The 15,643-nt window shown below is 46.2% G+C and overlaps 1 protein-coding gene across 2 annotated transcripts in view; it reads right to left on the bottom strand.

Moving 5' to 3' along the window:
- NYAP1 (neuronal tyrosine phosphorylated phosphoinositide-3-kinase adaptor 1) overlaps positions 1–15,643 on the bottom strand; it is a 664,093-nt gene that overhangs the window by 459,684 nt on the left and 188,766 nt on the right. For both annotated transcript variants that reach the window (XM_069644964.1, XM_069644956.1), the window contains one exon: positions 2,225–2,488. In XM_069644964.1, coding sequence (XP_069501065.1) covers positions 2,225–2,430 — 206 coding nt within the window. In that variant the 5' untranslated portion in view covers positions 2,431–2,488. The remainder of the gene's footprint in view (positions 1–2,224; positions 2,489–15,643) is intronic.

Here is a 15,643-nt window from a genome sequence, read left to right as displayed (position 1 = left end):
CATCGGCCATAGGAATCCTGACTTTTGCTCAGAGACTGGTCCCCACACCTTACTCACCTGAATAGATTTCCTTTTTAAGTAAAGTTGGTTTTAACTTGTTTTAAACAGCCTACCTCTTTCACAATGTCCTCCCAAATCCCTAAGTGAAGAGGAATGTGGGTGCATGGCCAGGGCTGTGCTTTCCACAAAAGCAAGCCTCAGACACATAAGAATCTTGTGGATCAGAGCTGGGCAGAGAGTATATAGAAGAGCCATGAATTAAAAACTAATGAAGGAAGCACATCCAGATTGATACTCTGGGGAGAATGACTGAAGTCTTTTAGAAGTCAAAGCCATTAGCCAAGAACAAATCCCACAATTCCTGATCCAAATCTCACAGAACTCTCCTCCAGCCAGCAGACTTTTCCATTCATCGTCCACACCATTGCAAGGTTTAGTCTGGTGGATGGGCTTTCTCCATCCCCTCTTCTCACCTCTGGAACTCACTTACTGTCACCATCTGGTGCATCAACAATCACCTTACCTTCCGTAAGGGCATAACGACCTGGCTCTTTACCCCAGGTACTCCTCCCTAGCTATATCGTCCTATGTGCTAAAAAGTAGCAAAAGACCCCCCCCCCTTGTGGTGTATGTCCGAAATAAATACCAACTTCTCTCTAAACGAAGGTGGGGAGCAAGAAAGACAACACGAATTTGAGGGACAAACTTCGAAAAGCCAGATCTAAATTTGGAAGAAGATAAGGTATACACGTTACCATCATATATGACAATCTCCAAGAGAAGAGATGGACGAGATCTTCTTCAGGATAGCGAGAAGGATTTGACATTCATGAGGACCATCTTAATGGTCTGAGTTGAGCCACTTTACCACCAGTGTTTCTTCTGCCATGAACTAAGATTGATGAGGTGGTCATTGCTACTCAGGCCCCGGAAGGAGCCAAACACTGGATCTGACAGAGATGTGAGATCCAGTGCCTAAACCGCGGTCAATTCACAATGTAGTAACGCATTATTATTATTATTTTTATTTATAAAGCGCATGACACAGGCCCGAGGGCATAGTAGCGCTACCAAGTCATACAACATGCAGAACATAAAACAGATACACCTGGGCATTGAATACCCCGAAATGTACAGGCAACCTAGAGTACATGATCCACACACCGGAGGATGTCAAAAGGCTGCGCTAGTCAAGAGTTCAGCCGAACCTCCTAGTTTTCAGGTCCCATAGAAGAAGATAACCAAGATGAAGACTCCTCAGGCCAACCCTTAAAAAAATGAAATTGCTGGAAAAGGGCAGGACTACTACGTACAGCGGGGGTGCATTTCTCCGGATAGTTGGACCAGTCAAGTGCAACATTAAACTGAAGGGAAAAACAATCAAGCAACTGCTATTGTGCAAAAAAGGAGAGGAACCTGGTAGGTTTAGTTCTTCAATCACCTAAACCTTGGCTATTCCATTATTTCTATCCATAAGCCTCCCACAACACCCATTTCCTAACTCTTCACCAATCGGCTACATATTCCGTCAGCAAGTGGAAGGGGTATGCAGTAGGGGTCTGAAACCTTTGGCTCTCCAGAAGTTTTGGACTACAGCACCCATCATCCCTTGCAAGCTTGGCCAATGGTGAGTGATCACTGGAATCATAGCCCTCGTCCAAAACATCTGCAGAGCCACAGAATGAAGGCACCTGGCACACATAGCCATAATCCCAATTCACACATGTCTCCATGCCATTTTGACCAAAAACTCCCCCACTGTCTTACAAAAATCTCGACACATCCCTGTGCCATAATACTGCCATGTCAAAACCACCAGCAACCGCAGGCCTTCAAATATGCTATGACTGGAGCTAAGAAATAAATACGTCCAGATGTAGAATACAGAGTGAAGGCTAGATTTGAGTTTGGCCCTGTCCTCATATGCCATTATGATTGTGCATAGATCTAAATCCTCCATCGCATTAAAACATGTCTCCAATGACCGACCTTGATTTCTTATGTATAGATCAGAATTATTTGAAGGTTAAGCACATATATGAACAAGCTAATGCATCGATAGTGTATTGGATTTTAATTATGTGGTGTGAGCATCTAAAAAATATAGTAATGAACTCTGAAGAACCTCAGTCTTTAACGGGTATCAAAAATTGGTGGCAGCGATGGGATACCATTTTACTTCCTTAGTACGGGGCTGCAGATATGGTATGAGATAGGTTCTTACCTCTTCTTGGGCTCCTCCTCCTTCTGCTTCCACTCGATCTTGGTCTTGCGGTACAACAGGTTCATCTCGGCGCGCGGCTGTTGGCTCACTTGGCTTTCACTGCCGCCCAGACCCGTTCTGCTCAATGCACCATAGGCCCTGTTCCCCCGATTTTCGACGGAGTGCAGAAAAGGCGAAACGGCTCCATCCTGGAGACCAGAGGTCATCTTCCATTGGCCGGCTGCTCCAGGGGGAAGGCGGGCAACGCCAGCTCAGAAGGCTAGACTGGGGAGAAGAAAGGAGAAGGTTAAGAACATTATGCAGACAGCCAAGACTGCTAGTGCAGTCCCATATCCTCCGCCCTCCCAAACATTGACGCATGGTCCCAACAAAACCATGAAGCTCTGTTATCATCAGCTTTAGCAATCTCTTGGGACATAGGAGTAGCCACACTTTGGAGCTCGTTCATTAGGGCCCTAGCCACTGAGATGTCATGGAATGAGGATACCTTATTCTCCAAGACTGAGCTTACAAAACACTAAATCGCTCACGACAAAGGCCACCGCGTCTTAAGTTGGATGCTAGTTGGCCACCTTACTTTCATGACTCCTGGTATGTGTGGTATGGCTGGATAAAGTTGAATATCACTTCCCAAACCTTAAATATTATTGAGTGATGTTTTTCAATCGATTGGGTACTTCTTGATTACAGCCCACTCTGCCCCCTGCCAGTCTTGATTCTGCCTCAGATGGATAACTGGAGTGCATTTTCTTGCAAGGTCTCAGGCCCCACTGGGTCTTTCTGCCATGTGGAAACTCCTAGCATTAGGTACACTTGGAAACACATGAGTATTCCCTGCAGGTAAGCTGCGCCTGTCGCGAAGGTGGTGGTTCCGTTCCTATTGAATTTTCATGTTGGGCCTTCGAAGAGGGAATCCTCAGAAAACTCTGGATACAGCCCACCTTCTTAATGGGGCGTCGGTCTGTCTGATATCAGGTTTATTGCATCTTCCAAGAGAAATCAGTGGTTAGTGGGTTTTGGGGAAGAGAGGCCCGGCATTTTGGGAATATGGCTAAAAAGGATCTCCACCAAGACCTTTTCAAGCCACCTTGGGATGGTAGCAAGCATTGACCAGCAGTGTTGTTATGCAGGACATCCTTGGGCATGTGTGTGTGTGGGAAGGGGAGTAACCTCATTTGGCTGATGGCGCTTCACCCTCCCCTCCAAAACTCTGGGCTGCTCTTGAAGGAACCCGCTCACTTTCCAAGCTGCCATGAGCAGCACAGAATACAGATGATACAAAGTTTCAGCCAAAAACAACAGAAGCTCTCCCCACAGGAAAATGGTCTTTAGATTGTGCAGTGTAATCATTTACTGCATCCTAATTTACTCCAAGAAGGACAAAAAGATAAAGGAGAAAAGGAGATCACTACAGGCTGGATGCTGTCTCAGGTAGTGTCCCAACCTAGGCTATTTGCTCAACGCAATGTCATATACATATTAACTACAATTCAATTCATTGGACATCAAACCTGATAATAGAAAAATAAATTCACAATTTATTGCAAAAATCTATTTTTTTTTTCACAAACTCAGGTTAACATGTATTTCACAAAACAACATCACAATTGTACAAAACAATCCAACAATAATAATTCAATAATAATTGGTATCAACTAAAAGAAAGTGTTAAGGAACACATGAAAAAGAAACTAAGAAAGGTAGCAATTAACATGTAGACATCCTCCCATGTACAGGGATTGCTGCCCACTGGCTTCTATAGGTCTATTGCATTGCGAAGAGAAGCATCACGTATCATCACAGTGGTAGTTCATTTATTTAAGAACAATGTTCCACTACTATTTTGGCTCTAATTCAATTCAGGACAAAAATGGTCACACAGTAGCATTAGTGTCCAATAGCTTCTGTGGGACTATTCATTTCATGTGGGAACAATCTTTGGTTTCAGCCAGCACCGTCACAATGGCCTCACACTAAACACATTACTTTTGCTATCAGCATCTCCTTCCTTATATGTAAATGTGTAGGCAATTGGCACTGTGATGGGGCATTTCCAACTGAAACCCCCCACAGAGCTCCAGTTACCTCCCAAATTTCTGTCTGCTTCCCAGACAACTAACTCGATGAACACAATAAAGCTCCCTTTTAAAGATGTGTTTATATCCATAATAGCTACTATTTTGACATGCTAAAAAGATTGCCTTTGTGTGCAGAGTCACATTTTCTTAACATCATATATAACAGCCAGCTAGAGATTGTGAAAAGAAATCTTTATACCCAGGTGACTTTACTACACATTTTCTTTAGTGTGCGTCTTAAAGTGCAGTGGTGAAAAATAAGTGATTTTTCAGGCTTGCATAAACGTGCAGTCTGAGATTTGTAGATTCCCATGCGGGATGCAGAAAGTAAAGCTACAATGATATTCATATGGCTGATCACTTTTCTACATTTGCATTGTGTCAGGTTGCTTTACTATGCATTTTGTGTATTTTCCAAGTTCATTCTATAAGACAGTATTATTTTAGTCTTAGAAAGCCAAAACCTAACTGTGTGCTGAGTAGAGCTCAAAGGGCACACGGATAAGTGCCCAAATTGCAGATTGTCTTAAAATCCCAGGTACACTGCTTAATCAAACTGTGTGCTTCTGTGCAAATTATTTCATCTCAGTGTTGCCGAAGTGGAGACGGTGGAGTCCGTAGAATTGATTAAGTGCGCACTATTAAAAAAAAAAGACTCCCTTACGATTGGGCAGATTAAATTATTTTAGGGACACATTGGCGTCCCTTCCTGCTCTTCCGTTAGGACCCAAGAGGCTGTTGCCTAGAAACGCATAATTGACTGTTGCTCTGGTTCTTCCTCAACCCCATATCATTTGGTGGAGAGTTGTATTTCTCAATCTGTGGTGGGTTAGGGCTCTATCAGGAGTTGGGCACTATGCCGACAGTAAATCCGCTGGGATACCACCCAATGCAATTAGCTTTACTGCAACTTGGTCCGTGGCTCTTAGCACCAGATCACAAGTTGCAATGGCAGGGTGAGACCCCATTGTTCCTGAGACCATGGGAGTCAATGGGGCATTTTTGGTGCAATTACTGTGGTGGTAATTGCGCCACAGTAATTGCGACATAAATGAGTGGAAACTTGGTGCAATCATCTCCGGTTCAGAGATGGAGGTGAATGGTCCGAGGTTCCTCCAAACTATTGAGGCGGTAATATCGTTACTGCCACATTCTTACCACTCCACCCAACTCCTGATGAGGCTCTTAGTGTGGTGTTAAGGGAAATTTAGTGTAGGCCAAAGTCTTCAGGTGGTGCATGATCCATTGCGTAACCTGTGCTATGTCGGTGCTGGGGTTTGATGTCGAGATGTGTTGTCGAATATAGTGGGACGTAGAATGATTTTCAGGTGGGTATTGTCACCATATCTTGCCCAAGAGACCACACAATAATTGGGGACCACCTTTTCCACTGCGGACACCTCACACTTGGTCACATTTATTTGTTTATATCCATCCAAAACATTCTTCCCTGAGCTTTTATGCCTTGTTTTTCCAAAACATCTCTAAAAATAATATTACGCGATGTTAGGCTAAGTGACGCTACATCAGTTGCCACTTTGCCATGGCCCAAATTCAGGGCCCACAGTTTCTAGCCATCTGCCCGGGACCACCCTTTTGGCTGCCCCCTGACATCTGAAAGACACTCCAACAGTTGTGCCACCCTGTCATACAAGGGATTATGGTACCATGCAGCTGAACAGGCACCATGAACTAGCAAGTGAGAAAGCCAAGAACACCTACCGTCACCGCCCCAGCATCACCGCGCTGCTGGATACCTTTACACATTGTCATTTTCCCTTTAAATCCTATTGCATTTGTGGCCAGTGTTACTGCACCAAATATGTTTTACAATGCACCATTGTCTACTAATTTAACACTATTTCCCACAAGCATTGATAATGATAATGATAATGATAAGGCATTTGTAACGCGCCTATACACAAGTGTTTCAAGGCGCGACGAGGCAGGGGGGGAACAAGGGGAGACAGACAATGATCTTACTAGGCCAGATGTCATTCAGATCGCGCAAGTGCAAGGGTAGAGGGGAAGGGAAAAGTGCATGGGGAAAAGGGAGAGGGGAAAGTGCAGTACAGGGTTATTAGCATACAGCATACAGGATAAATAACAAGGGCCAGCTGGTGGCAAGTGTGAGGTAAGTGCAGACAAGTGATGGGAAGGGGGGCTGTATGGATACAGACACAGTCCCATAGTGCAGGGGTTGCCGTGGAGGCAGTGCAGAGGAGAGTGGCTGGGCCGAGAACGGTGAATGGCCCAGTTGCAGATTCAGTGCAGTTTCAGTAATATTAGCAGGGGAGAGGGGGAGAGAAAGCGGAGGCAAAGAGGAAGGATTTGAGGTGCTTCCGGAACGGGAGGTGGTTCTCCTCAAGTCGGAGGTGGTTCTCCTCAAGTTAAAGGGGGAGAAAGGGAAGGGGGTCCCAAATGCCCCTCCCTCACCATTTGTAGTTTCCCCCTCCCCCCCAAATGTCAGTCTAGCTGTTCCCCTGTGTGTAGGGGAAGGGAGACGGATTATGGAAGGACATAGAATAAGCTTATATTGGACCCCAGGGCTACTTGAGATGTCTCCTACCATCAGATATTAGTAAGGTTCTGGGAAAGGAAATGGCCGGTTCGCCGTGCCACACAGCCCTCGCGTCAGAATGAGAGATGTTATCATTCGTATGGGGGCAACATAGAACCTGTTCCTGGATTTAGAGCCTCTGCCTTTGTGCCAGTGTAATACTCATCGTAGTGCGCTGACTGATCACAGTGGTCATCCGGCACGCGTTCAACGCATAAAGCGCTTCCTCATAGTTTATGATATTTCATGATCAGTGGCACTAGAGGGTTGTCCAACTCTGGGTTTTGATGACCGGAATCCTGACGGGTTTTCAGGATATCCATCTTTAAAATTCATAAGGAAAAATGTGCATATATTTAGATCATTGCAAACTTATCTCATTAATATTAAAGAGGGGTATCCTGAAAACATGGCATGGATCCGGCCCTCGCGGCCTCATGTTGGACAACTATGCCGGGCGCAGGCTAGAGCATATGGAGACCAGCCAAATGATAGCAGTGTGCGTTACAAATCACCATAACATAACATAACCTCGCTATATCAGCTGAGAAGAGTATTTTAGTCCCAGGAAGGCTCCTACATGGGTCAGACGATTACTTAATTACAGATGAGTGAAACAGAGAAACAAAAGATGGTTCACACTAGTAAACTCAACTGGTAAGGTTAGAAACATAGAAAGGGAGACGCTCAAATATTCCTGATCTTAAAATGTGCTTTAAAAAAAGCAATGTCTTTATAAGCGTGCGATTCGTAAAGCAAAATAGAGATATTTTGTACAGCCTTAATTTAAAGAAGGGACTTTTCCCTGTTTTAGAGGAGCTGTGCAATACAACAAAGGCCGGTACCGGCCTCGCACCCTCACAAGTGATGGTGGATAACCTCACTATTTTCCTTGTCGAAAATAGACTAAATTAGATTTGAATTAATCCAGGATAATACTAATCCCTCCTTTGATCCTTATGCTGAAATCTCCACCACAGGCCCACCTAGGTGTATTTTTACATCTTTTAGAAAACTCGACCAGACTACGTATCTTTTGCCACTGGGGGAGGAGGGTAGATAAATTACCACCCTGGTGGCAAAACATACTTTTTCCATAAGGTAGAAAAGAGATGTCATTATCAATTTATCGATAAACTCCGGTCTACTTCCTTCCGCCTGAAAATAAGCTGCTCAGAGATTCCACAGATGCTGGTCATTTTGGTCCTATATTGCAATTATCTTTTCTGGTGAAACAACCTGAATGCGCGGTAACGTGCCGGCTACACCCTTTAGAGGGTTTGAACCTTTTGCACTGTGACCAGTTTGGCTTTAGAGCAGCACAAAGCTCTGAATTAGTGGCGACAGCTCTTCTTCAACTGAGGGAAGAATCGGGGCGCGGTGGCGCGGGGGCACTGATCAGTTGGATTTGTCAGCTGCGTTCGATAGAGTAGACCACAGATTATTGATGACCAGGCTGATAATAATGAAATGGCAGGCATAGACTTGAAATGGCTGCACTCTTTCTAAACCTATCATACTCAGTTATTACAGCTGGGTGATTTTTCATCAGAACCAATGTCTCTGAGTTGCAGGGACCTGCGGAGCTAATCATTGTTGCCACTACTGTGTATTTTTTACATGCGCGCCTTGATGGACATAATACGTCATTTTGGATGTCCTAGTTTGAATTGCACCAATGCTAAAGAAAAGAAACACACTCAACCACAAAAAATGAAGGAAATTTTAATATCTATGAAGCTTTTGATGGCCAGGAATTATTTAAAAATGGATCGTATTATAATGTGGATCTTTTTATGTTATTATAACCACTTGCACCACTCCAGACCAAAATTCAAATAACAATACCAGTCAAATTAACTCAGTATAAAGACCAAAGATTTTCCAAATAGTATTGCTTTTCCGAAAAGCCAACACGTGTTTCGACCCTTACACAAGATCTTCCTCAGGAACCTTCCTCTATACTAACATTGACATCAAATACCACAATATGGTTACTATCCAAATCTCAATAACTTCTTTATACTTTTGCAATAAAGTTAAATCGATCCTCAATTCGCAGATCGTATGATAATGTAGAGGTGAAAATGTGGTGGTTCAATCCCATTTGTAAAGTCAAAACAAAACCAGGTTTCTTAGGCCCAGCAACCTTATCGGCATAAACCGCAGTGTTCCCTGTGGCTGTTGCGGTCCCATAGTTCTTGGCTGTGAATACAGCTTCTTACTCTAGTAAGTCCTCATTGTGGCCGGACTCCTTCAGCCCCTACCCACACCCAAGAGATCCGGTGTAAAACCTGGGAGTTATTCTAAATCCTGTTTTTTGCACCTTAAAATAAAAGCCTCTCCTTCCATCGCTAGCCTTTCCACATCGGGAAGACGATGGATGCTTTTCTATCAAAAAGACTAGAGTTCAACAGCAGCTTTTATCTGGGCCTTTCAGGTAAACTGATGGGCCGGGCTGCAGAGAGCCCAGAATACAGCACCACAAATGCTGATTGGATCAAAAAGTATGTACATCTGTCTCCTGGTCTCGTCTGCTCACACTGATTACCAGGGGCGAAATCCTAAAAAAAAACGTTGGGGGACTCATTAACATAACACTTGAATGTGAATTAGCATATCAAGGTGCCCTCGGAAAAAAGCGGGGGACTCCGTCCACCCGTGTGTACCCTCGACTTGAGCCCTGCTGTTCATCAGTTCGAAAGCGAATAATATTCCAAGCCTTGTGTCTTTGCATGGCCCCTAAACGATCCTTCCGCCCGCACAAACTGAATGTCTATCGTCCACGAGATTGATGTCTAGCAATTTAATTAGAGCGCTATCTTTTACCGAAATGAGCGAATAGGAGGTCGCTCCTTCTCTGTTCTCATCACGAAACACTGGCATTCCCTCCGCCTTCCTCTTCGATCCGAACTGAAGCTACTCACATATAGGAAGCAACTTAATACCTGCACCTGTTTAATCTGTCATAGCTCTCGTTATAGGTATAGATCTGTATGTTAGCTTACCTGTTCTATAATGCCAAGATACCTTTGGATGAATATTAGCGCATTATACATAACTCAAAATACATACATTCATAGACAGAATTTAAGACAGAATCAGTAGCTGATTAGCTGGCTTAGCCGCTGTACTGAAGTACAAATGGGGCTAAAACATTCTGCTCACCTGCTATAGTGATCATAAAATGTCATAAGCCCTGAGGAAACACTTTATGAATGAAACTTGTGTTGGTTGATCATTGTAATGAAGCAACACACTACTTAAGCAATAAGCCCTTAGTGGGCGGGGGGGCATTACTGTGTGAGGTAATGCCCTGGGGCTGATAGTTACATGAGGGCTTCAACAAAGACCCTTGGGCATTACCTGACATGGTAATGCCACCCCGTTGAGTGGCTTATTGCTATTAGTACCCTGGCCCATTACACCAGGGTACTAACAGTGTCTTTATTTTTGCTGCAAAACAGTGGTGTTTCGCAACTGAAAAAAGAAGATAAAAAAGATGGCCGCAATGGAACAGGGTGAAAGGACTATATGTAGTCCCTTTTCCCTGTCCATAGCGACCATGCAAAAAGGGGAAAAAAAGAAAACAAAGAAGATGGCTGCCATAGAACAAGAAGGGACTAAATGTAGTCCCATCTCCATTTACATGGCAGCCATTGAATTGCGAGTAAAACAATAATTTTAAAAGATGGCCGCCTGGGAACAGAGAGATGGGACTAAATGTAGTCCCTTCTCCCTTTCCATGGTGGCCAGTCACGTAAAAACACAGAGGAACGCAACTGTAACTGGTGCTTTGTTGGGAAGTTAAGGACCCATTGAGGGCGAATCAGATCGTTTGTAACAATCTGATTGTCCCTCACCAGGTTATAATAATAAGTGAGTACCTCTCACGTCATAATTACATTAACATAAGTATGAGTGCAACTGAATCACATCAGGTGGACTCCCCCTGTTGTATTAATCAAATCGTGTCCACCATAGTTTGTGGCCTGAAAGAGAGATGGGTTAGATACATTATATCTGAAATGGTAACAATTCGACCCTGTGATTTGTGTCTCATGCATACTCCCAGACACTGCTAGAGCTTGGAAGGATGGCATGCAGTGAAAAAATCCCTTTAGAAATTTCGGGAAAACAAGTTTGATTTAGAAAGACTGCTCCGAAACCGCTCTGAGCAGTCTTTCTAAATTGACCAGCCATGACCTTCTCCACACACAAGTGCGTGCAGGTGCTGACAGGCGCAGGGCGGGAAGACGGAATTCGCGGGCGCACCAGGTGTGTGTATCTGTATTTTGTTTGTCTGTGGTGAGTGTCAATGGCAAATCTTTTGGGTGGGGAAGGGAGGTGATGGAGGAGCAAAGGATGTTTTGGGGGCGAGGGGCAGAGGTGGTATTTGATTCCAGTATTGATTAGGGGCTGAAATCAAGCAGAAATCATAATCCCAGAATTGAAGGATGCACCAAAACAGCTGAAGAATAAAACAGTCTTATTTGCGTGCAGCCTTCTATATTCTGGGTGATCAAATGGAACTTGATGGACACTGCCCCAGCTTTCTCCCTTCATCAGTAACCTCTGCCATCCTTGTGGTAAATATAATGTTAGTGTTGCCGGCAGCCCGGCACTCTACTGTAGCCCATGAAGGTCATCAAGGTGATGGTGTCGCAATCTGCTCCCTGCGATTAAAGACAGAAGATTTCTTCTGAGCTTTGTGCAAGCCAACACCCACAAATATCAAGTGGAAAGAAAATGGCCTACAGGGTGACCCAGAGGTGGTCAACATGCCTAGAACCCACAGTAGGGGCCAGCATACAGCTATAACTCAGTTAATACTGGCTGTTTTTAAGAACTGACATAGGGCCTCATTCCTAGTATGGCGGTAGGGGGTTAGCGGCAACGGTAAGGATGTCGGTGCCATTAACCACCTCCCGCCACATTCCGAGGTCCCTTAGCGGGTCCCACCAGGTCTAACCAGCCGTTCTTAGCGGGACCCGTTAAGGGACCAGGGAGCAAATAATGGCCCGCTGTTAGCAGGCACATTATTTGCTCCTTCCCCATTCCCATTGAGCCCTCTGGGGGCTCGAATGGGAATGGGGAATGGTTTTCTGAATGGGGACTTACCGGGTCCTCCAAGGTTGGAATGACCCAGTAAGTCCCCATTCAGAGAACCCGGACCCGGGTTTGGAGGCAGCCATGGTGCTAATAGCACCATGGCTGCCTCCAAACTCGGAGTGACCCCCATAGGCATATAACAGAACAAAGACCTTTGGAGCTGATATGATTTGCCTATGATCAAACAATGTGGTTACATGGAGAACACGAGAGCTGTAGAAATACCGGTGACATAAGGAAATATGGTATTACTTGACACCTCCTACATGATAGAGGAACCAGTAGACCATGTATGGCTCTTTGATGTATAAAGAATGTAGCAGCACCTTGGCTCGAAGTTCCTAGAAACAAGTAAACGCCTTGAAATTGACTCGTTCTGTTACTGGAAGCCAGTGTAGTTTATGGAGAAAAAAAAGGGTAATTTGTCCTTTTTTCAGGTGCCGGTAGCTATTCTTGTTGTCATAGTCTGCAGCAGTTGGAGGCGATCTATGGCATATTGGGGTGCCCCCAGTCATAAGGCGTTTCTGTAATCTATACGTGAGCCAATAATTGCTTCAGCTATGGAGACCGGTCCTTTTAAGAGGAATGGGCAAACCTGTCTGAGAATCATCAGTTAGTTATTGGCCGAACACAAAACTTTATTAGCTTGATTTACCAGAGCCAATGTTGATGCAAAGTTAGGTTTTCGAACACCTGCGAGCGTTTTAGTTTCGGCATTTGGTAAAGAACCCTTTTTCTAAGTATCACTGTCTTTTAGTCTTGAAAAATGTGTGGACACAATTAGATTTTCGGATATGTCCATCAGTGTAGCTACACGGGTGCTAATAAGCTTTTTTTTTAATGGAAAGTATTTACTCTCCTTGAACGGGACGCCTCTTGGCGTCCCATTCATGGAGAGAAAATACTATACCAATATGGCCGCCATGGAATAGGAGAGTGGGGCTCCTTCCATTTCCATGGTGGCCAAAAGGAGCGGGAACAGGAGCGGCAGGAGCTGCAGCAATCAGGTAAGTGCGACTGGGGCACGGAGAAAAGAAAACATGGCCTGTGGGGGTAAAATGACAGGTGTGGGATCCGGCCATTACCTCCACGTCCACTCTTCCTCGTCCCAGTACTTACCTCATGAGGCACCCGCCTCCGACACAGGACCTTCTTCTATTTCTTCTTATTTCTATAACTCCTCCCCCACACCCACGTCACTTAGTTTAATTTTTCCTGCCTCTGGCAGGTTGGGCTTGTTTTTTCTTCCCGGAGCGGGGCGCTGGGGAGCTCCGAATGCTGGCCCCCTGGTGGGGCTGTGTGGCGGGGCCTTCGGCTCCCTCAGGTGTGGCAAGACTCCTGGGTTCCCTGTGGGGCTTGGGACCCGGTTGAGTCAGGCTGCCTTGCCTGGTTTCTGCTGGGCTTTGGCCAGCGCAGGGCATCGTGGCCCGGGTTCTGGGCGAACGGACCCGGGTTAAGGTAAGGAGAAGGGGGGCATGTTTTTCCTGTTGCATGGCCATGCTGCATGGGCGGCTGTGCACGGATTGGCGGCTCCTTTTTCTTGTTTGAGCCACGTGCTCCGGAGGAGGGTGGGCTCCTCCTCTGGTGCTGCAGGCATGTTGCCATGGGAATTAATTGATGTTGTTCCTATTGGTTGTTGTTCTTTCTGGCCTCTATTTGAATGTGGGAGAGGCACGTTAGCAATTGTTTGTATGTGGAGCCTTGATTCGGTGTACAGGGGTCTTTGGTGAAGCAGGCTTCCTTGGTCACTGTTTTTGAGCTTACTCAACATGGGAAAACATTCTGGTCCTGTCTTCTTCTTCTTCGTCTTCCTCTTCTCCTGATTTACACAGAAAGAGAAAGAAGAAGACTAAGCGTTTTTCCCTGACCAGAAAGGAGTTGAAGAAGCTGCTTAAGCATCGTAGAGGGAGTCGCACACGTGCTCATGGACACAAGCTCAGGCGTCTGTCTTCCTCATCCTCCTCTTCTTCTGGCGCTGAGTCATCGGCCTCTTCTTGTTCCTCTTCGGCTGATGCTGAAGGGAAGTATCTGGACAGGGAGGGAGTGGAGGAGGTGCTGGCTCAAGTTGGGGATTGCATGGGATTTTCAGAGCCCCTGGTGCTGGTGGAGGGGGCCGACCCTTCTATTCGCCAGTATAGGCATACACCTAGGAAGGGGTTGCCATTGGTTTCCGATATCCGGGAAAAAATCCTCCGTGAATGGCATGACCCGGAGAAGATTGCAATGCCCCGCTTCATGTCCAAACTTTACCCTTTGAAGGGTGAGACTTTGCTGTCTGATCCATTTGAGGTCGACGATATCCTCGCCAGCCTGGTGGGTTGCTCCTCTATGTCGGCCGAGGAGGCAGCCGTCCGGGATCCAGTGGACCGCTGAGTTAATTCCGGCCTTAAGAAGGTTCATGCAGGGGCGCATCTGGCCCTTCGAGCAAATGTCTATGGTTCCTACACGGCTAAAAGTGTTGAATGGTTTCAGGGAGTTGAAAAAGGCTGTCAATGAAGGCTCTGATTGTGCCCCTTTGCTTACAGACATGCAGAGACAGGTTGAGTTTGTGGCCGATCTGGCTTTTGATGGGGTGCGTGGTTCAGCCATGACCATGGGGGCTGGTATATCTGCCCGGAGGCATTTGCACCTAAGGGACTGGAAGACTGATGGGTTCAGAAGGCGGCTGCCCTGAAACTTCCTTTCACTGAGTCCAGGCTTTTTGGTGATTGCCTTGAGGATAAGGTGCACAAAGTTTTCCGGGCGGACAAACATGTTGACAAACTTCGAAGCAAGCCTCCTTCAACGGCCAAGAAATCTTCCTCTGGGGCTGGTCCGGTGACCAGCAGGTCTTTTCCTGGCTCCTCATCACATTCTTTTCGGAGAGCTAGGGGGGGTCGGGGTCCTCCACGCTTTTCACATCCTGGGCCGGCACCTAAGTCCTGACGGTTTGGAATTGCCGGTGGGCGGGCGGCTCCGGCAGTTTTTTCCAGTATGGGAAAGGTGGTGTTCCGACTCATGGGTTCTGGACACAGTACGATGCGGGTATCGAGTGCATTTCCTGTCTCCTCCTGTCCAGCATTGCATGGTTCGGACTGTGATTCCCAGGTCTCGGCTCAAGAGGTTGGCCATGGACGCCGCGCTCTCCGAATTAGTGTTGAAGGCGGCCATCATGCCCGTTCCTCTCCCTGTGCAGGGTCAGGGGTTCTACTCACGGGTGTTCCTGGTCCCCAAACCTTCGGGGAAGTACCGTCTAATTCTGGACCTCAAAGCCCTGAACTGCTTCGTCCAAAAGGAACACTTCAAGATGGAGACTTTACAGAACATTCTTCCGATGTTATTAAAGGGGGATTGGATGACATCTCTGGATCTCCAGGACGCTTATTACCATGTGGCTCTCCGTCCCTGGCACATGCAGTTCTTCCGCTTTGCAGTGGGATCCCGACATTTTCAGTTCAGGGGGCTCCCGTTCGGACTGCGATCTGCCCCCAGAGTTTTCACCAAGCTGGTGGCTCCCCTGGTGGCGCACTTACATCTGCGGTGCATTCAGATATTTCCCTACCTGGACGATTGGTTGATCAAAGCGTCCTGCCGGCAGACTGTCATTTCTCATCTCCGATTGGTCTGCCAGGCATTGCAGGACTGGGGTTTCCTGGTGAACTGGCAGAAGTCCCAACTGGAGGCTTCTCA

The sequence above is a fragment of the Ambystoma mexicanum genome, chromosome 1p (genome assembly GCF_040938575.1).
Source record: "Ambystoma mexicanum isolate Mex_15411 chromosome 1p, UKY_AmexF1_1, whole genome shotgun sequence".
NCBI lineage: Eukaryota > Metazoa > Chordata > Amphibia > Caudata > Ambystomatidae > Ambystoma > Ambystoma mexicanum.
The sequence above is the reverse complement of the archived record's forward strand: the minus strand, read 5'-3'. Positions and strand labels throughout refer to the sequence as shown.